The sequence below is a fragment of the Orycteropus afer genome, unplaced genomic scaffold (genome assembly GCF_000298275.1).
Source record: "Orycteropus afer afer isolate SDZICR_OR568_19922 unplaced genomic scaffold, OryAfe1.0 scaffold00025, whole genome shotgun sequence".
In the NCBI taxonomy this organism is placed as follows: Eukaryota; Metazoa; Chordata; class Mammalia; order Tubulidentata; family Orycteropodidae; genus Orycteropus; species Orycteropus afer.
The window spans coordinates 4,632,770-4,656,041 of record NW_006921612.1 but is presented as its reverse complement, the minus strand read 5'-3'; the positions used below and the strand labels follow the sequence as shown (position 1 = coordinate 4,656,041).

Here is a 23,272-nt window from a genome sequence, read left to right as displayed (position 1 = left end):
AGTTACTAGACTCTAAGTTCAGTAACTTGAAGGTCCCATGTAACAAAATCTTCTTTAAAAAACTGATCAAATTAACCCAGCAATCTCATTACTAGGTATAGATCCTAGAGAGGTGAGAGCCAAGATAGGAACAGATACATCCAAGCTCACGTTCATCACAGCACTATTTACAATAGCAAAAAGATGGAACCAACCCTACGTGCCCATCAGCGGGAAGAGTGGATAATCAAACTATGGTACATACACACAATGGAATGCTATGCAGAACTAAAGAATAATGTAGAGTCTGCAAAACACCACATAATATGGATGAACTTAGAGGACATTATGCTGAGTGAAATAAGTCAATCACAGAAGGATAGATATAGTATTAGTTTGTTGTTGTGGAGGGTCAAGGAAAGGTTTATATACAGAGGGAAACTTTCTTTGTTGGTTGCCAGGGGTGGGAGGGAACACTGCAAAAAAAAAAAAAAAAATGCATTGACCCATGTCACTTTCGTTTTGTGTATTTCATTGTATATAAGTTATAATTCAATAAAATGCATTAAAAAATAATCAAATTAGACAGAATTTACACTTTAAATATATTATGTCCACTATTTTAATTAGAAGCATGGATTTAGCCCAACCCAGCAATTCTGATCTTCAATACAATGATCTGTTTGGGATATCTTAAATAACAAGGTTAGTCTATAAAAAGAACCAACCAAACTCACTGCTATCGACTGAATTCTGACTCACAGTGGTCCCTGTAAGGCCACGGTAAGAAGAGGACGCACAAAAGTGAGGTTAAAGAGAAGTTTTTATCCTGAGTTTCCGGGTGAGGTTTATGGGTCCCTGAGAGGGGCCCGGGCGAGGTTCACGGGTCCCTGAGAGGGGCCCGAGAAGTCGCACCGCCTGGCTGGGGAGGGTACGGTTTATAGTCTTGTGGAGACTAAGTCTAAGTGGGGACACTAAGGAAATGGTGGGGTCCAATTAGCTGTTAGCATGGGTCTATACTTAATTAGCATGAGGGGCTTCACAAGAGGAAGTTTGTCACTGCATGGGACTTTCTAGTCTGTGCGGGTTCTGTCACTTTGGTTGTCCTATCAGGCTGTCTCATCAGGGCCTGACATCTGGAGGAAGCTGCTAACTGAAATGTTGGTGGCTTGGGTTTGCTTCGGCCTAACAGTCTCCATTGACCTTCCAAGGCTATAAATCTTTACAGAGGTAGACTGCCTCATCTTTCTTCCATGGAGTGGTTGGTGGGTTCAAACCACTGACCTTTTGGTTAGTAGCCAAATGCCTTAACCACTGCACCACCAGAGCATCTTATAAAAGTACAGTGTGACCAAAATAACATTTAGTCTGGGGAGCCTGGAGCCAGAATTCTATCAATTACACCTCAGTGACTCAGAGCAGATATTCCCAATTTACTTATATACAAAACAGGGAGAATTTATGGTATGTATTTATTATCATTAGTGTAGGTAACTAAATAACAGCTTTTAATATTCAGATGCTCTATGCTTATAAGGTGTAAAGAATTATGGACAAAATACCCCTTAACGATATCAACAGATGATTTAAAATTATTTTCAGATTAGAGGGTCTTCTTTTTCCACGCCAATATGCTAGACCCTCCTCCTTCAGTAAAGTGAACAGATTAGAGCATGAAAATATTTGTAAATCTTTATTAAATATCAAGTATTTATAATGAGAAAGACAAGAGGGAATCATAGAACATTAGTACTCTGTCACTGCTAAGGTTATGTGGGTGTAAACATTAACAAAACTTACGCTTGTATGACACATATTTCATTTAATCTTCAGAACAACTCAGAGGGGACAGGTGTGCTCTAAATCATTTTATACATGACGAAATGTAGACACAGAGAGGTTGAGAAACTTGCAGGTTAACAAAGCTAACAAGTTATAAGTTCTCTCCTATTTTTTACCTACTTGCTCAAATTACAATTCCAACCAGGGGAATGGAGAAGAAAACTTCTTACCCTGATAATCTTCAGGTCTGTTTTTGTTGGATCCAAAAATCTTGATGGTAGGAAATCCCTGAACACCATACTGACCTCCTAGGGACTGATGTTTATCTGCATCAACTGCACCAACTCTTACAATTCCCTGTGGAAATATTAATGAAATAGCTATTTTTCATTCAATTACAGTAATTCTACAGAACCCGTCATCTGGTTAATGTAAACTCAGAGATAATTTAATAAAGGGCAGGTTAAGTTAACACAAGGAGCTCTAGTGGTATAGTGGTTAAGGCATTTGGCTGATAACCAAAAGGTTCCTGGTTCAAACCCACCAGCCACTCCATAAAGACTGGGCAATCTGCTTCCATAGATTTACAGCCTTCGAAATCCAATGGGAGTCACTATGAGTCGGAAGCAATTCAATGGCAGGAAGTTTAGTTTGGTTTTAAGTTAATACACATAGTTAATGAGAACTTTAGTTTGGGAAATCACAAAAAGAGAATCTTAAAATGGAATAATGGGTGAAATGTAAGACAGTCCAGTGAGGGGGCTTTTCAACTCCCAGAATAAGGATGACTAAGTCATTTTGTCATATGTATGGAGAACATAATAAAAATAAACAGAAAACCATAATATCGATTAGCCTCTTTTTTTCTGATTTTGACAACTGAAAAAAGGCTTATGAGCCTCAATATTCAATATGCAATTTAGCTTCTTATTGTACATTAAACCCATTTGTCTTAGCATTTAAACATATATGAGTAAATCAGAGTATTTTGGAAACTTACTTTTAATGCAGTTGCTACTTTCTTCCATTCTGGTGTTAACTTTTGGCAGTGGCCACACCTTTTAGGAGATAAAAACACAATAAGGCAATAGTTGAAGTTCTGATGCCCAAAAGTTAAAAAAAAAAAAAAAAATCTATTAAATAATCTCTTAAGTGGGTGTGGGTTTGCAGAGAATATAAAGACTAACAAAACATGATCAGTGATCTTAAGAAAATCACCATTTATGACTTTTACCATCATCATTTTTCTTATCATTCTAATAGGAAGTTTCAAATTCACTGCTCAATTATATTTAACAAGTTTAAACTATCAATTCATAACACTATACCTGAACAGGTCCATCAGAACTTATCTGGTCCAGTGTGTTTCAATGTGGGGCTCAAGTTATAAGATTAGACAAAATGCAGATTTGTGGGTCCTATGAAATCAGAGTTCCTAGAGAAGGGGTCCAGGAATCTGCACTTTAGTAAGTTCTACTAGTGATTCTTCAACCTATTAAGGTTTAGTATTCCCTGATGTAGTGCGACCTTTCCATTTTATAGCTAAGGTACTGCATTTAGTCTAGATCCCCTGTACTTCAACACCATTCAGCTAACAGAGGCTGCTTCTGGAATTAAAAACACACATATAGACCTAAGTTAGCAAGTCTAACAAGTTGAAAAGCACATGGTACCATGAGATGGTGACAAAAAAGAGAGAAAGAAATAGAAGAAAAAAATAACTTATCTTTTAGGTACCATTATTGGTAGCTGCTGTCAAGTCAGTCCTCAACCATGGAGACAGTACGCACAATCAAGCAAGATGTTGCCCTATTCTAAGCCAACCTCATGATCAGATGCAAATCAGACTATGGTGATTCAGGTTTTCCCTGACTGATTTTTTAAAGTAGACCACCAGGCCTTTCTTCCTAGCCAGGCTTAGTCTGGATGCTCCACTGGAAATCTGTTAAGCATCATTGTTCTCAGGTACTGTTGAGTCCACACTGACTGACAGCGACCCTATGTACAACAGAATGAAACACTGCCCAGTCCTGTGCCATTCTCACAATCTTGCTATACCTGAGCCCATCACTGCAGCCACTGTATCAATCATCTATTGAAGGTCTTCTTCTTTTTCCCTGACCCTCCATTCTACCAAGCATGATAGCCTTCTACAGGGAATGGTCCCTTCTGACAACATGACCGAAGTAGATGAGATGAAGTCTGGCCATTCTCTCTTCTAAGTAGCATTCCAGCTGCACTTGTTCTAGGACAGATTTGTTTGTTCTTACGGAAGTCCATGGTATTTTCAGTATTCTTCACCAACACCACAACTCAAAAGCATAACTCTCCCTTCGTCTTCCTTATTCATTATCCAGCTTTCTTTTCACATCCAAGTCTCCACTGACAGACTGAGTGGTGCCTGCACAGGAGGTGCACTGGCTGGGAATTAAACCTGAGTCTCTCAACTGGAAGTGGAGAGTTCCACCACTGAACCACCACTGCTTTCCTCTTCCATACTAGGATTTTTAAAAATTACTGTGAAATATATCACATATGAAAAAGTACTTTAAATAAATTCCCTTTCAATTAAGTCTCTGAACTAACAAGCAAATACTATGTGCTAGCACCATGATGAGCACTCTTCATATAGGATTTCCTTTAACTGGCCAACAACCCCATGTAGTATGTCTTGTTGCTTAAGACAAGATACTTAGAAGTCCAGGAGTCAAATTTTTACAGGGCTCTGCACCTCTTTAATTTCAATTTATTCTATTAAAGGAAGGAGTCCTAGTGGAACAGTGGTTAAGTGCTCAGCTACTAACTGAAAGGTTGGCATTCAAACTGACCAGACACTCCATGGGAGAAAGATATGTGGTAGTCTGCTTCCATAAAGATTACAGCCTTGGAAACCCTTTGGGGCAGTTCTACTCTGCCCTCTGTAGGATTGCTGTGAGTCAGCGTCAACTCAACAGCAATGGGTTGGGTTGGGCTGGGTTTGGATTGTATGAAAACACTAAAATCAGTGACTATCAGAATACGTACTCCTCCATTTGAATGTTGGTCAATGTGTAGACAGATCAATACACACAAATCAATACACATAAATAAAAATACAGCATATCCTCTGCACTTATAAGCAAGGGCAAAGTGGACAAATCCCACCTCTATTGTTAACTTTGTGGTAAAGATCAGCATGAATTCCCACCTAGAAGTGGATCCAGTCCTCACCTTTCTCATCAGCCACTCCTGCAGTACTCTATCTCATCCCTGGGTGCCCAAGATCAGGTCATCGTGTCCCTAGTTCCTAACTTGCGACCTGCTGGCCCCTTCTCCAATCCCAGCCACCCTAAGATGGGTCAGAACACCCAAGGTCCTTCAGACTGAACAACAAATAGATGCCAGTCCCTGCTGACTCTCATTTCCCCTCTGTGGAACAGCTCACAGAACTCCTGAGATATTAATACTTAAAATTACATATGTATTGTAATAAGAAAGAATACAAAAGAAGAGATTCAGAGGATGCCACCACCCTCCCAAAAGTACATGCCTTTGCCAATCCAGACAGTTCAACTACTTCCCTGCTCAGGGCATTTTACTGGTTTCATTGCACAGTCATGACTTAGGCTTCATTGTATATGCATGAGCAATTGTATCACACCATCCTCCCTTCTTGAGGTTGGCTGAGGAGATGTGGTCTTTGGGGTGCCTGGTCATTTGCACGTTTAAGTGTCTGTTGCCTGGCTGTTTTAGAAAACAAACCCACAAACTCCTACTGTGCAGAGTCAATTCTCACTCATAATGACCCTATAGGACAGAGTAGAACTGCTCTATTAGGGTTTCAAAAACTGTAAATCTTTATGGAAGCTGACTGCCACAACTTCCTACCAAGGAGCAACTGGTAGAGTCAAACTTAAAAAACAAAGACACCTTGATTGTTCGAGAAAATTGCAAGAGTTATTTTTTAGGAAGAAGCCCTCGGAGCACAATAGTTAAGTGCTAGGCTGCTAACCTTAAAGGCTGGCAGCCTGAACCCACCCAACAGCTACGTGGAAGAAAAGACCTGATGATCTGCTCCTGTAAAGATTACAACCTAGCAAACCCTACAGCGCAGTTCTACTCTGTTGTATAGGTCACTACGAGTTGATGGCACCCGACATCTTTCAGGAAGCAAAGACAAAAGACAAATTGAGTTATCTGGCCCACCTCCTCTAACCAAAGAGGTTCTTCATCTAGGGTCCATAGAATCTCACCTCAGAAATTGGTGGGTTAAAATTTAAGGGTGAGGGTTTTCCATGAACTTGGATGGGGGAGAAAGGAATCTATTTTCACTAACTTGTAACTGAAATTTAGAACTTTCAATTATGAATGCAAACAACCTATCATAGTTAATTAGTATTTACTACTTTGTCATGATTAAAAATCATAGTTATTTTCATATTATCACTATAGTTGTTGCATCTATCTTTAAACACTGTTTATGATCATCACTATTTCAAAATTATGGTAATTGTTAGACCTGCTGCTGGATCTTAAAGGAGTTCAGTGGAGTAGTGCCTAAAGGCATTTGACTGCTAACCAGAAGGCTGGTGGTTCAAACCCCATAGCCACTCCATGGAAGGAAGACTGGACAATCTACTTCCATAAAGATTTATCACCTCAGAAACCCAAAGGGGGTCACTCGATGGAAGTGAGTTTGTTTTTTTTGATTTTAGCTATATCTCAGTAGCTGCTGTCTTAGTAAATGTCTTCTTCACAATTTATTTTAATATATAGGTAACTATATTTTGGTATTTTAGGCTTCCTTTGTGAACCTATGTTTTATTTTATATGTAAAACCTTTATTCCTAAAATGGATCCAAAGCCTTCACCAAGCTGCCAAAAGAGTCCAAGGAACAAAAAGAGGTTAAGAGGTTAAAAGGTTAAGGCATTTTCTTACCCAGAATACCATGAAGTAAAACTCTGCCAGTGCATTCATAATTTTTAATGACATGATCCAGATCCTACCTTCTTAATTGTGCTGCTTGTTTAGTTTTACAAGGTACATTCTCCCGTATCTTAGCTCTCAGAAACGAGATAAATAATTTATGTCATACTCAAAAAAACTGACTGCCGTTGAGTCGATTTGACTCACAGTGACCCCTACTTGGGTTCCTGAGGTAGTATCTCTATGGAAGTAGATCGCCCAATCTTCTTTCCGAGGAGTGGCTGGTACGTTTGAACCACCAGCCTTCTGGTTAGCAGTCAAATGCCTTAAGCACTATGCCACCAGATAAAAACAGTCAAAACATGTTAAAAAGTCAAACTTGTAAAAACAACACTTAACAGTTTGTTCAATTACTATTTGTGTATTTACTAATACAAATGAGCTAACCCACATGGAATTATCCTCTGGATTTAATGTATAAAAAACAATCACGAGTCTTTTTAAAAATAGCAAGATATTAAAATGAAGTTTCACAATGTGGCAACATAAACTTTTAAAGCAGAGAGTTTTCACCTCAATCATACAGCTATTCTTTTCTGTGTGAATCACAAATCTTTATTACTTCGCTTTAAAACTTTTGCTATACTTAACATTAAGTGAAATATTCCTTAAGGACTGGTGTTGAGTTTCCAAAATTGAGTTTCATGGCATTCCACAGAAAAAAATTAAGGTAATAAAGGAGAAACTTATCTAGCATATCCTAAAATATATCCATTCATGTTCCTTTAAAAATTTCATTTAATACTCCTACTTCAGCTTTGTAAGGCACTGCTCACATTTAAAAGGACAACTTTTATTCTCTGGAAGAATCCTGATCAAAATGGGCAAAATGCAGAACAGGATTTCAAATGCTCATGGACTCTAGACTTGTGGAGCCATGGAGGCTGGATGAACCCTGAAACTAATGCCCTGAGATAATCTTTAAAGCTTGTAACAAAAATATCCCCTGAAGTCTTAAAACCAAACAATAGTTTACCTTAACTAGTAAAAAAATGCCTGCCTTGAGGATTAAGCACTTTTAAGAATTATCTATACGGGATCAAAGTGACAATGGCAATACAAAAGAGTGGTATATATTAAAACCTATAAAATCAGGAACATGTGTAGTGCAGAAACCTGTTTTAGAAGGAAAACTCACAGTTTCCATTAAGATAAGTGATAAAAATATGGTAAGACTGTATTCTGTCAAAGGCAGAAAACTTGTAAGACCTGGAAAAGCAGGGCAGTCTCATCAAGTTCCAGCTCCCCAGGTTTCACTGGATATAGTCAAAATACATTACTGCACTGTTTTTGTAATTAAACATTTAATGTAAACAATAACAAACAAATAGAAACAACAAATCAATGAAAATGATGCAAAATGTATGTGAGACTATCACTGCTACAAACTATTAAATCACAAGTATTGTGAGGGGGATTAATCAAGTCAACTATAAATATACATATATATATATAATATATAAGTGGGCTTGTGGTTCAAACCCACCAACCACTCCTTGGAAGCAAGATTAGGCAATCTACTTCCATAGTGATATTGCTTTGGAAACCCAAGGAGGGATTGCTATGAGTTGGATCCAAATTGACGGCAGTGAGTTTGGTATGGTTTTTATATATGTGTGTGTGTATATATATATATATATATATATACGTACGTACGTATGTATGTATGTATCTGTGAAGATGAACTGTGTGGTGACCAAAAAGTAGACTTTTTTTTGTTGTTGTTGTTAATATACACAGCAAAACATACTTCAACTGCTTCTATATGTACAATTCTGTGACACAGATTACACGTACAACCATTCTCTCCCTTTTTTTCTGAGTTGTTCCTCCCTCATTAACATAAACTCACCGCCTCTTAAGGTTCCTATATAATCATTCCCTCAGACTTTTTAGAATTAGAATAATTCTGTACTATTAATTTCAATGGTTTTTCCAGTGATGAATTATTCTTATGAGCCAAGAGGAGAATTTTTAAATGAAATCAGATTTTTCCTAATTCCATGCTTCAGGAAACAATCCTCTTCAATAAACAGAATGGAGTCAATCACTGGTTCTTCCATTTTCATTGTCCCAAGAGTCTTTCTTAGAAAATCACTTTCCCTTCCATCCTCATTCTACTTACCTCATCATAAGCATGTATCTCCTTACCATCATGAAGTGTTTTGTTCCTTTTTTCTTTCTTGCAACAATTACATACCTCTATCACATTTTTTACTGACTCAATCTCCATGGCTTTTATCAGACTCTTAAATAGACATTTTATAGTTTCCTATTTTCCTCTCTTCAATGTCTTTTAAACAAGCAGTAAGCTAGATACACTAGATGACTGAATAAAATCCAATTTTTATATGGTATTTTTTTCTATATTAAATTTATGAAGTATCATAAATAATCTACAACTATTTTATAACACTTACCACGGAGCATAGAATTCTACAAGCCACAAACTATCACTTTGAATAACTTCTCGGTTGAAATTTGATGGAGTTAATTCGATTACATCATCACTAGAGGAATACAGACCACTCACTGCCAGAAAGAAGGTACAGCTCACCAGACCTGGAATAACAACACAAAGCACACCATTAATAGCAGGTTAATGCTCTGACAGGAAACGCTGGGCAACCCACACAGGCCTCTTCAAATGGCCAAGGCCCTCACACAGGATGGCCTGGGCCAGCTGTATTCCAAACTCCTCAGAATGTTCCATCTCTGTTATAGCCCCTGGAGTTTCACTCCCACTGGTATAGCAGTGAGTAAGAAGAGGGCAGACAGTGCCTACTGTCATTTCCAGAGCTTTTAAAGCAAAAAGATTTAAGTACTGTTCTTAAGTGCTTCACATGTATTAATATCTTTATTTTTCACAACTCTAAGGGGTAAGTATTATTTCTTGACATTTTATGAGTGACAACACTGAAAAATTGGGAGGTTACATCTAGCTGTGGGATCAACACAGTATTTATTCCTGCTGTTAATTTAGTTGCAGTATTATTAGCATACGCCTTCATTTTAATACTTTTTTGAAGGGAAAATAAAAATATATTCTTGGCTTCCTCTTGACTTTAACAGATATATGTTCCCATATGCATAATAATGCTACCTTTTAAGTTGAAAACCAAAAACACCAAACTCATTGCCGTTGAGTCGGATCCAACTCATAGCAACCCCTCCTTGGGTTTCCAATGCGGTATCACTACAAAGTAGAATGCCCAACTTTCCTTCCGAGGAGTGGCTGGTGGATTTGAACCGTAAGCCTTCTACATATATATTTATAGTTGGCTTGATTTAAATCCCCCTCACGATACTTGTGACTTAATAGTTCGTAGCAGTGTTGTTAAATCTAATAGCAGTTTTTAGTCTTCTGTGTTACTTCCCCAGAAACCAAAAACTAAACTCACTGCCATAGAGTTGATTCCAACTCATAGTGGCCCCTTTCAGGTTTCCAAGGTGGTAAATCTTTACAGAAGCAGGTTGCCCAATCTTCCTTCCACAGAGTGGCTGGTGGCTTTGAACCGCCAACCTTCTGGTTAGCTGTCAAATACCTTAGCTACAATGCCATAGCTGAGATGTATTTTATCGTGTTAAAGAAATTTCTGACTATTTCTATCTTTTAGTATCTTAAAAGATGAGAACATGCAAGTAGACACACGCCCTGGAGAGAACAATCATGGGAGAAGGAAGGGCTGCTTATGCACGGGGAGATAGCTCAGGGTGCAGAAGAGTATGAAGGGATGGACAATGGGAGGAGGTAACTATGGGGAGGAAGTGGGAGGGGAGCTGCTGCATTGTAAATTTTGGTCAATGACATGAGACAAAGTATATGTGAACTGCTGTATGAAAAGTGAATTTACTCTGTAAATCTTCACCCAAATCCTAATAAAAAAAAAAAAAAAATGAGGACATGATCACATAATACCTTTCTCTTAATAGGTGACACTGGCCTGTCCTCTAAGGTTATATGTGTGTATATGTCAGCTTAGATAGATTTTTGTATGTTCATTTCATAAACAGAATTTAGAAGATTTCAAATGGAGCTTTAAAAAATAATTCAATGACAGATTTCTTCTGGAAGGAGTATACACCAATGTTAACAGTCCTACTGCCAAAACCTCCACCTTATACAGCAATTTCAAGTACATTACAATACTTGGTTTGTCACAGTATCACTACTAGGAAGCTAGAATTATTCCCATTTTACAAATGAATAAACAAAGGCAGGAAGAGATCAAGTGGTCTAGCAAACAGTTAAGCACTTTGCTACTAACTGAAAGGTGGTTGAGCTGAACTCACCCAAAGGCACCTTGGAAGAAAAGCCTGGAGATGTGCTTCTGAAAAGGCGCTGTCATGGAAACGCTATATGGGGCAGTTCTACTCTGAAACACACGGGGTCACCAAGAGTTGGAATCAACTCAAGAGGAACTGTTTTTTTTTAAATCAGTGGCCGACCAGCTTTCTGATTCCTATTTCTAAACTTTTCACATTAAACCATTGGCTTTTAAGTGCTCAAAATAAAATTGTTCATGCTATGTCATGAACAATTGCATTATTCAACAATATTCCATTTGAATTATAGATACTGCTAATTAATGTTCTAGAAACTTATGAAATAAAACTGTGGACTTTAAGTGATGTGAAGCCACTATAGGGTTATTCACGCAGGAGGGATGATCAAATATGCTTTCTAGAAAGACTGTTCTGCTGCCACATGAAGGGCAACTTGGGAAAACTAAAATCAGAAGAGTGGTTGTCACATAAACAAAGGGAAAGATGAAATGGGCAACAGTTTAATGATTACTATGGGGAGGTAAAAACCAAAAAGGGGCTCTGGCAGCACAGTGCCTAAGGCATTTGACTGTTAACCAGAAGGCTGGTGGTTCAAACCCACCAGCCACTCTGTGGAAGGAAGACTGGGCAACCTGCTTCTGTAAAGATTTACTACCTCGAAAACCTGAAAGGTGCCACTATGAGTCAGAACCAACTCTATGGCAGTGAGTTTAGTTTTTGGTTTATGGTGCGGTAACTGGGGAAGTAACATAGAAGACTAAAACTGCTATTAGATTTAACAACAAAGAGGTCATGGGTGAGAGGCAGTAATAGTGTAGTGAAAATAAAAACCAGCCAGTTTGCACTGGACTGAAGAGAGATGGCAGGAGCAAGCTGGAGAGAACTATAAAGATAACTGTTTAAACAAGTTTCATTATAAAGTGCAGGAAAGAACAAGCAAATGTGAGGCAGAAGAAAGGTTTCTTTTTAAAGACAGGAGTGACCCAAGCATGAAAGGAAGAAATGTTCAGAGACAGAAAGACTAGAAGTACAGGGAATAACTGATCAAACAAAATGCCCAGAATCAGGAGGGGGAGGGACTACAGTGGAGGAGTAAGCCTTCTGACAAGAGGTGTCAAGAGGTGGGAAACAGTGCGGATGGAGGTTAAGATTAACTGAAGGGGGGGCTGCCCTCTTTAAGTGTGCTGCACAATAGGGTAGGCACTAGCCACACTCAGCTAGATGAACTAAAAGTATAAAAAGGATATTGAAATCCCAAGAATTGTAAGGGGGGAATAAAAATAATAAAAAAACTTATAAATGTTTTCTATATTGATAGAAACATGTTGATAGGGTAATATATTGGATATACTGGCTATGTGTATTAGATCTACAAATAAATATGAAATATTAGATATATAAATACATATTAAAATTAATTTTACTGGTTATTTTAATCTTTTTAAATGTAGTGGCTAAAAATTTTAAATTACACATAATTTGCATTATATTTCTATTAGACAGGCCTGCTCTTTTCATTGCTGCAGGAAACGTTAAGTAGAGTGTGACATGTTTATCAAAGCAAGAAAATCAAGAACACAAGCAGAAACAGTTCTAACTATAAATAAGTCTGAAAGTAAACTGGCCTTCAGTAAACCTCCATGGAGATTACTACTTATAAGGTTTACCTTTTTTGGTAAAACTAGTATGTACTGATACTAATTTAATACATTGAACTCATTGTGAACATTTCAAAAGAGGAAAAAAGCAAAAGAAGAAAAGCCATCAACAGTCCCACCAGAACGAGCAATTAATATTTTCGTGAAAAGTGTTACTAGCCTCTCTCTATGCACATACACCAAATCAAACCAAAGTCACTGCCATCAAGTCGATTCTGACTCATAGCGAGCCTTCCTTGGAGCAGCTGGTGGATTTGACCTGCCAACCTTCTGAGTTAGCAGCCAAATGTCTTACCAACTACGCCACCAGAGCTTCTTTTATGCATATACCAAACCAAAAAACCAAACTCACTGCCACTGAGTCAGTTCCGACTCACAGAGACCCCTCCTTGGGTTTCCTAGGTGGTGGTACAGTGCCTAAGGCATTTGACTGCTAACCCCCTCGGACGCCCAAGGAGGGGTCTCTATGAGTCGAATCCGATTTGACAGCAGTGAGTGTATTTTATCTCTATGGAAGTAGGTTGCCCAATCTTCCTTCTGAGGAGTGGCTGGTAGGTTTGAACTGCCAGCCTTCTGGTTAGCAGTCAAATGCCTTAGGCACTATGCCACCAGAGGCCCTTTTAACCACATACAGAGGACTAAAATTTTAGGTTATATATATAAATGAGACCCTACTATATATATATATATATATATATATATATATATATATACACATATACTCTTTTATAATCTTTTTTTTTTTTTCCATTAAGTTACAGACATTTCCCACTTAAGTAACTATGGATTACTTATTACACCCTAATTAGTGGCTGAATCGTACTGTTGATGGACATTTTGATTGTTTCTGGTTTTTCACTAGAAACAATCCAATGCTGGGAAGTACTATGCTTTTGTGCCCCCCTACCCACTCTCCAATGAATACGATTATTTCCTTAAGAGAAATTCTTACAAGGGAAGATCAAGAAATATGGCTAACATTTTGATATATATGTTCAACTAACCTCGAGAAAATGGCATTATTACCTTTTTTTGTGGGCTTTTTCTTCCCCCAGCAAAACATAATAGTAACAAAAATAGCTAATATTTATATATAATATTTACTATATACCATGCATTGTTCTAAGTATTCTATATTATTGACACATTAAATAATTCTATGTGGTATACATCATCATAGTCATTTTACAGAATGAGTAACTTTCTCAAGGTCATATAATCAGAAAGTGATAGAACAAGGTATGCAACCCAAATTTCTAACCAATGGAATAAAGAGTCAATAGGTACTTTCCCTTCTCTTGCCAAACAGGAACAGTAATAAAGAATGTACGCCTCCAAGACGGATCATAATATTTTATTCAGAATATTTTATTCCTTTCTATACTAAGATGGTTAAGATCACTGATACTCAGGAAAAGACAGGCTCGGGTAGGTTTTTTTTTTTTTTAAAGTAATGGTAATGGATTTTTGTTAATTTGTTAATTCTGCCTAGTACTCAACAGAGTACCCTACACGTAAGTGGCTAATCAATGAAAATGTCTTGATAAAAAGTTTGAGACCTAAAATCCTTTAAAGGCATTAAAACCTAGCACAATGGAATCAACCAGAATGAACAAACAGAAGATGTATTAAATTTTGATAGTATAAAAGTAGTCAAGAATTTCCCCTGCCCCAAGTTCCTAAAACAAAAAACCCTGAGCTATTTTAAAATGACAAAGTAGTTCAACAGACCAATAATGTTAGGTTTCTAAAATTCACATCACCATTCCACTCACTGATAATGAGCACCAATGGGAAACTGGAACAGCTGAGTGTCTAAAATCTCTGTGAGCAGATGGTTTTGCCATAGTATTAAAGGATGTTATAAATTCACATCAGTAACATCTCTGTGCCACCCACACCTGGTAGCTAAAGTATATGGCCCCAAAGCATTATCTAGAATCCAAGATGGTTCCAGAAAAAGCAACTACATTTATTAAAATAATGAGTTAACAGAATCTCAGACTCTTCTGGAACCCACTCACTCAAAGGAAAACTAAACTGACACTAAAATCTTATCCCTTCATCTATTCTCCCTATTGTTGTTGTTATGTGCCATCGAGTCGCCCCGACTCATAGCGACCCCTCCTTGGGTTTCCGAGGCAGTATCATTACGGAAGTAGGATTGCCCAACCTTCCTTCCGAAGAGTGGCTGGTGGGTTTGAACCGCCAGCCCTCTGGTTAGCAGTCAAGTGCTTTAGCTACTATGCTACCAGAGCTCCTACAGAAAACATTTATGTCTTTTTTACTCTCCGCTAAACATTTCTTTTGGCAGGTATTAACTCATTAATCCTCAGAATAACCCTATGGAGTACTATAATCAACCTTATTTTACTGACGAAAAAGCACTGGCACAAATGGAAAGGGACTTGTTCCGGGTCAGACAGCAAGTAAATGGGGGAGTAGAGAGGCTGAGATTCAAACTCAGGCGGTCACGACGATTTATATTGTGTTGTCAACAACTGTTACAGTGTCTTAGATATGGCCAAGGTAACCGCAAGCCCTCAACTTTCGCTCACCCTAGTCTTTCCACTGCCATTGCCACTGGTGTTGATCCAGACTCATAGCGACCCCGAAACAGACATTTTACCCAATTCATGAAAGTCTAGGCTCAATTACGTTTTGAAAAAGTTCGATCACATTTAAAGTACTCTTACATCTCAAGACCAGCTTTTAGAAGGCACTGGTATTGTGTCCCTTTCTAACGGAACTGTCTTATTTCAGAACTGAGTTCTAGTATATCAGTTTTTCCTAAATGTAGTAGGAACGACACAAGACAGGTGGTAGAAACAAGTTGGTGTCAGGAGAGCACGTTACTCTCCAGCACACACACTCAGAGTTTGAGAACACAGTCCTCCCTTTTGGTTTAAACTCAAACACCCGCGGAGCAGGATGTAACCCAGATGAACCTTTCCCATAAATTAAGCCATTAGCTGGTCTCAACGGTCCAAAAGCAGCTCCTTGACTTGGCTACTTTCTCCCCACCCACAATACATGATAACTGCTCACGACAGGACCGCTCCGACGCCAGCTCTTCACAAGGGGTTCACCACCCCGCACACAAACCAAAAACTGTGCCCCCGGGTGTGCCTTATTTCCAAGTGGGAATGGGTCCGAGTGCGCCCCTTCCGCGCCTCCAGATTCCCTCACGCGCCCTAAAACACTGCCGAGTTTAGGGAAAGGGATTTAAGGGCCAACGGGGTGCGAGCTCCCAGTAGAGTACAACGGTCTCCTCCCCAAACACTCCCACACTCCCTCCAGGTTTGGTCTGCGGAAGCCCACACCTTCTCAACGCTCGCCACGACTCCCAGCCACCACAAGTTGCGGCAAAAGAAACCTGCTCCCTCCGACTGAAAAGCCTCACAGGGGAAACTTGGTCAAGGGCAGCCCCCTCGTCCCTTCCCACGGTACTTCCCCTACAGTCCCCAACCAGGACACAAAGCCGAGATCCCTCCCGCGTGGTTTGGGCCGGAAGAATACACTTTAATGTGGGCTTGGCCGAAGCAATGCACCCACCCGGAGACTGGCCGGGGAAAAGAAGCTCACGTCTCTGGAGCGCCAGAATAGGCTGAAGTGCTTCCCTTCCGCTTCCCGGGCACCTCAGGCTAGGCCCCCGCCACTCCTCGCTTCTCCCGACTCGAGGCCCGCTGGGTGGGAGTTAGAGGCCTCCCCGGACACCACCCCTCTGGGACCAGGAGGCCCCCCTCGCCGTTTCTCGCTGTCCCACGGAGACAGCACATGCCACCACATCCCTCGCTTACCGAGCACTAGGCAAGCCATGCTGAGCACCCCGGGCCACCGTCCAGTCCCTCTCTGCCACAGCTACAGTTCTGCTACTGCCGCGCCCCCGCCGCCCCTAAGTCCCCGCCCTCAGCTCACGCTAGGTAGGCAGCCGGGCAGGCCCCCGGCCAGGAGGCGGGCCGGAAGGCGCTCGCCAAGCCGTGGCCGCAGCTCATTGGTCCAAGTAGACTTCGTTCGTATGCATAGCCAATGGGAGGTAGCCGGGTAGAGGTTACGGGTTTGGTTTTTTTCTGGGGGAGGTGGAAAGTCGCGGTGGGAGGGACTTGGCAGACCATCCACTTTCTTCTTTCTTGGCTTCTGCGCCAGACTCCCTAACTTTTGCTAGGGTTTTGATTTGGAATATGTTTGATTTTCACCTTAGAGTCCAGTATTTGGTTTTCTTATTTCTCAGTTCTCATTTCCTATTCTCTTTTTTCCTCGCCTCTAACGTGCCCTTTTCCAACCCTCACTCATCCCTTGCCTCCTCCAACCCCTTCCTCATCCTCTTTGTCCCAAGAGAGAATAACTTTGGTCCCTCAGTGCATCCATGGCCTTATTAAATGACATATTAATTCCTCTTTTGTCCAGATACTCAGTTCAGAAACACTTGCTACACACTTGCCGTGCAACGTAATTCAATAAATACTTATTTTGTTGAATTACTTTAAAAGTTCCCATTTGCGAGCACATTTACAGTGTGCAAAGCCTTCAAAGCCTTTCACATATATGACCTCATTCTCTAGAATTCTATGGAGCTTAAGCTTCAGGGATCCTCACTTGAAGAGTTCCCTTCTGTGCCCTGGGAAGGACCCTAGCAATGTGTTCACAAGGTCATATATCTTGTAAGATTTGCAAAAGTTAAATATTTTAAGCACAACAGGTGAAGACCTGCCCCCCCCCCCCCAATATCATTCCACCTTTGGTTTCCTCTCCTGTGCTTGCAGTGGTGGACTTGGGCATTTCTTTTTGAGTCAATTGACTTTTTGAGTCAATTCTCCAATGCATGAAACAGTTCTGGTGGTGGCTAGAGCATTCATGGGGCACAGTAGGGTCCATAAGAGGTGGTGGCTGGTAAAATTACTGAAGGAAATGGCACTACTAGAACTTAGTTCGAAAGAAGACTTGCCATTGACTTGACAGGAGAATATCATTGCAGGTACAGGGAGCAATGGGAGTGAAGAAGGCACAGTGGTGTGAAACTGCCATGCAAGTTTATTATGGTTGGAATGTTGGGTGTTAGGCAGGACACTGTGAGAGATGAAGATGTTTGCAAACGCCAGATCACAGGAAGGGTTCTCAGGAGGCTTGTGTGGCATGGTGAGACATTCAGATCTTTTATGTCAGCTGGGCTATGTGGATCTGTAATTTTTTTTTATTATTATTTTATAAGACTTCTTTGAGATTATTAATACTGTTGTAAAATCTAGGATTTAGTGTGTGAGAGTAATCAATGCTGGCCTCTAAACCAATCCTAAAATCTCAATGGCTTATATAATAATGGTTTGTTTCTTGCTTGGTGTTATCAACTGAATTGTGTCCCCCCCCCCAAAAAAAAAATATGTGCTGTAAATCATAATCCCTATATCTGTGGTTATATATAGTCCCATTCTGGGATGGAGTTTTCTGGCTTTACTAATGAGAAACTATTCATGTATGGTGTGTTTTAAGTCAATCTTTTGAGATAAAGGAGCAGATTAAAACAAGCAAGCACAAACACAGGTACAGTACAATGAGTTACTTGGTATAGCTCTTCATGGTCTTTGTGGCTTGATATAGCTCTTCATGGTCTTTCTGACTCCCACCAGATGACTAGGTGGAACTTTGCAAATGTAAGGTTCTTGTGGTCCACCAAGAAGACTGGATAGCTTGTTAATAACGTAAATAAGGTACATGGCACGCTTGTGGGGGTGGGACCAGGGAAATTTGGTGTATGGAACCCTAATGTGAGGGTTAGTCAGTTTTGTGATATCACTATGCTAAAATAAGCTGTCTTAGAGGCGGAAAAGAGAGATCTCACTACCATTAAGACAGAAAAGAGCCAAGAGTGGAGTATATCCTTGGACTCAAGATCCTTGCTCTGAGATGATGGCAGAGAGACACAGGAAGCAGAACTGAGAGACTGGCACAAGACGGAGCAGCGGGCTTGCTAGCCCGTAGAGGGAGAAAGCTTAGTGCCTGTGTTAGACTGGGTTCTCTAGAGAGGCAAAACCAATAAAGCTTATATATACAGAGAGAGAAAGAAAGAAATTTATCCTAGGAAAATGGCTCACACACTTATAGAAGCTGGCAAGTACCAAGTTCTGAAATCAAACGTCAAGCTGGAGGGTTTTCCCTACTCATGCAGCTGCAGGGGCTGAGGAGCTCAAGGCTGGCAGGCGGTACACTGGCTATTGACTCCAATGAATGACGAATCCAAGATCTTCAGGCCAAATGGTGGATTGTTTGCTCATGGACAATTGTAGGCAGCCCAACAGAAATCCCATCCACAGAAGAATGTCTCTTTTCCCAGTGTGTTAGACTAGGTTCTCTAGAGAAACAAAAATCAGTAAAGCTTATATATATATATATATGTAGAGAGAAATTTATCTTAGGAAAATGGCTCACACACTTAGAGAAGCTGGCAAGTCCAAAGTTCCTGGATCAAACGTCAAGCTGGAGGCTTTTCCGGGCTCTTGCAGCCGCAGGGGCTGAGGAGCTTAAGGCTGGCAGGCAGTACACTGGCTGTTGACACCAATGAATGATGAATCCAGGGTTTCCAGGCTGAATGGTGGACTGTTCACTCATGCACAGTTGTAGGCAGCACAACAGAATCCCCATCCACAGAAGAATGTCTCTCTTCCCAGGATGTCCTTGGATATATGGAAGCAGGCCACACCCCTAGGGAAACTCCCTTTCAACATTGGCCACTCAGAACATAGTCAACTGATCCCATCATGGGAACAACCACACCACAACAGCTCAAACCACACAGAATTGTGGCCCAACCAAGTTGACACACAGCTCCAACTATCACACCCAGGATGTCCATACATATACTGGAAGCAGGCCACACCCCTAGGGAAACTCCCTTTCAATGGATTGGCTGCTCAAAACATATACATCTGATCCAATCATTGGAACAATTCACATCACAGTTGCTTAAACCTCACAGAATTGTGCTCCAGCCAAGTTGACAAACAGCTCCAACTATCACAGTCCACCTCTTGTCAACTTGGCAGTTATACACATCTTTTTAACCATATATAATCTCTAAATAAGGACAATTATAAAGTCATATTTGCACCTAACATGATACGCTAACACATGTACAACTGAAACGCATTAACCTTATTTACATTTCACAGTTCATAACAGAAGGAAACAAAAATACTTGATGCACATATACAATGAAGAAATATAACAATCACAGTCCTTGTTTCTGCAGCTGGTCACGTGGTGGTAGCTGATATTCAGAACTACCTTCTTCCACCACCCATTCTGTATTTCCCTTGTCCTCAGCAAGCACCTCAGCTGGTCGTGGTTCTTTGCCTGGTGAGGTGACCCAAACCTTCATTCCTGATGAATGGTCTGGGCCATTAGTAGTCATATCAGAATTGGGTTGCTGTAATTTTCCATTGACTTTAATCACAGGGCATGGTAGTACTAAGAGACATCCTAAAGAATCTCCTATATTCCAGACATATTCTTCTTTACCTCCATTATGTAAAGCCAACCCAACTTCCTCTTGGTAATCAGGATCTATCACACCAGAAAGTACAGTAATGCCCGTCTTTGTCTGTTGATCCAGAGGCATGAGGAAGCCAAGAAGGCTTGGTGGCATTCTTAATTTCCAGTTCAATGCAATCAATATTGTGTCTCCAGGTGGGAGTGTTCTTCCTTTTGGGACTAAGATCTCCAGACCCACAGAGCATAAGGTAGCAGGGACAGGAAACAAAAATTTTTTGAGTGGGTCACTAGGGGTAAGAGTGAGTGGTACCACTCCCATTTCCACCCCTTGGTTCCTGGACCCATGAATCCTGGCTATTGGGGAAACAGAACCATATATTGGACACTGGTTTAGAGCATATACAGCCTCCTGGAGAACATTGCACCAACCATTCAAGGTATTGCCACCTAGCTGCACCATAATTGTGTTTTCGGTAGGCCATTCCATCGTTCTATCAATCCAGCTGCTTCAGGATGATGAGAAACATGATAAGACCAGTGAATTCTATGAGCATTGGCCCATTGCTGCACTTCATTTTCTGTGAAGTGAGTCCCTTGATCTGAAGCAATGCTGTGTGGGATACCATGATGGTGGAAAAGGCATTCTGTAAGTCCACGGATGGTACTTTTGGCAGAGGCATTGCATGCAGGGAAGGTGAATCCATATCCAGAAAAAGTATATATTCCAGTAAGAACAAAACATTGTCCTTTCCATGATGTATGTGGTCCAATGTAATCAACCTGCCACCATGTTGCTGGCTGATCACCCCAAGGAGTGGTTCCATATCATGGACTCAGTGTTGGTCTCTGCTGCTGGCAGATCGGGCACTTAAAAGTGGCAGTAGCCAAATCAGCCTCAGTAAGTGGGAGTCCATGTTGCTGAGCCCATGCATAACCTCCAACCCTGCCACCATGGCCACTTTGTTCATGAGCCCATTGAGCAATGACAGGAGTAGCTGGGGAAAAAGGATGGCTGGTTTCCACTGAACGTGTTATCCTATCCACCTGATTGTTAAAGTCCTCTTCTGCCGAGGTCTCCTTTTGGTGGGCATTCACATGAGACACAAATATCTTTCCTCCTTTGGCCCACTCAGAGAGATCTATCCACATACCTCTTCCCCATATATCCTTGTCACCAATTTTCCAATCATACTCCTTCCAAGTCCCAGACCATCCAGCTAAGCCACTAGCCACAGCCCATGAATCCATATATAATTGCACATCTGGCCATTTCTTATTCCATGCAAAGTGAACAGCCATATGCATGGCTTCAAGTTCTGCCCATTGGGAGGATTTTCCTTTACCACTGTCCTTTAAGGAAGTCCCAGAAAGGGGCTGCAGTGCTGCTGCCGTCCACTTTCAAGTGGTGCCTGCATATTGTGCAGAACCATCTGTAACCCAGGCACAAGTTTTCTCTTCCTCAGTCAACTGAACACAAGGAACTCCCCTTGAGGCCATAGATGCAGAGTGGGACAGGGAAGGTAATGTGACTGGAGTGGAGACCATAGGCATTTGGGCCACTTCCTCATGCAACTTATTTGTGCCTTCAGGTACTGCTCGAGCCCAATCTCTGATATACCACTTCCATTTAATGATGGAGTGCTCCTGTGCACATCCAACTTTATCACTCTGTGGGTCAGACAACACCCAGTTCATGATGGGCAGCTCAGGCCTCATGGTGACTTGGTGGTCCATGGTTAGACATTCAGTCTCTACTAAAGCCAGTAACAAGCTAAAAGCTGTTTCTCAAAAGGAGAGTAGTTATCTGCAGAGGATGGCAGGGCTTTTCTCCAAAATCCCAGGGGTCTGCATTGTGATTCACCAATAGGGACTTGCCAAAGGCTCCAAAGAGCATCTCTATCTACTACAGACACTTCAAGCACCATTGGATCAGCTGGATCATATGGCCCAAGTGGCAGAGCAGCCTGCACGGCAGCCTGAACCTGTTGCAGAGCCTTCTGTTGTTCTGGGCCCCACTCAAAACTAGTAGCTTTTTGAGTCACTTGATAAATAGGCCACAGCAACACACTCAAATGACGGATATGTTGCCTCCAAAATCCAAAGAGGCCCACCAGATGTTCCTTCTTTTTAGTTGCGGGGAAAGCCAGATACAATAACTTATCCTTCACTTTAGTAGGAATATCTCAACATGCCCCACCGAGAGAGTGGAGCGCATCCCTGACCTGAGACCCTGGCAGAGAGACCCTGGCATGTGGCAAGAGAGACGGTAGGAACAGAGGCAAGAGATCGACATTAAACTGCAACAGGCTTACCAGCCCATGGAAGAGAAAGCCAGGTGCTATCGCACAGGCAGCTTACTGGAACAGTGGGTTGGCTTCAGGCATTAATTGGGAGAATAGACCAACTTGAAATGGAATAGCAGGTTAGCTGGCCCACGGAGCAAGAAAGCCAAATGCTTTTTGGGCAGGAATTTTTCCAGTAGAGTGGGTTGCCTTCAGCATTAATTGGCAGAAGTAGAGAGACCAAGGAAACAGAAGCAGAACTGCCTCAGCCTGAAAGGGTAGGACCATGGCCTCTGGGGGTGGAATACCCACAGCCCCCTAGGTTTCTAGGAGCCAGACCTTCACCAACTTGGTTCTGGACTGCGGGGCTGCTCATTCATGTGAGCCAGTGAGATGGACCCATAGCTGCTGCCCAAGAGTGAGGGGGCAGGGCTGCCATGCCCAAGAGGGAAAGGAATGGGCCCGTCAGGCCAAGGGGGTGAAGTCGCCACTTAGAGGAACTAGGGGACTGGAGCCACCCAGTGAGGAGATCTGTACAGATGCCACCCAATGAAGATCTGTACAGATGCCAAGTTGACAAGGGGTGGAATTGTGGTAGTTCAGTTTGTGTGTCAACTTGGCTGGGCCTGGTTGAAAGGCTGGGTAGCTGGATGTAGTATTCCCCATGATGAGACTGGTAATCAACTCCATGGTGAAATCTACTGGGAGCAGCTGACCTATCTTAGGGAATGTGGTCTGCTTCCTGTATATAAGCGGAAGCCTTGGGGAATGGTCTCTAGCTTTTGGCACCTTGAACCCTGAATGTAGCCGTGTCGCTGTTCAGCACCTGCCAT

General features: G+C 41.3%; 1 protein-coding gene across 1 annotated transcript in view; it reads right to left on the bottom strand.

Moving 5' to 3' along the window:
- Positions 1 to 16,494, bottom strand: part of PDIA6 (protein disulfide isomerase family A member 6) — a 40,439-nt gene extending 23,945 nt beyond the window's left edge. The window contains exons 1-4 of the mRNA XM_007935092.2: positions 16,473 to 16,494; positions 9,148 to 9,289; positions 2,762 to 2,819; positions 1,992 to 2,118 (exon numbers count right to left, since the gene is read on the bottom strand). Coding sequence (XP_007933283.1) covers positions 1,992 to 2,118; positions 2,762 to 2,819; positions 9,148 to 9,289; positions 16,473 to 16,491 — 346 coding nt within the window. The 5' untranslated portion in view covers positions 16,492 to 16,494. The remainder of the gene's footprint in view (positions 1 to 1,991; positions 2,119 to 2,761; positions 2,820 to 9,147; positions 9,290 to 16,472) is intronic.
- Positions 16,495 to 23,272: the final 6,778 nt, after the last annotated feature.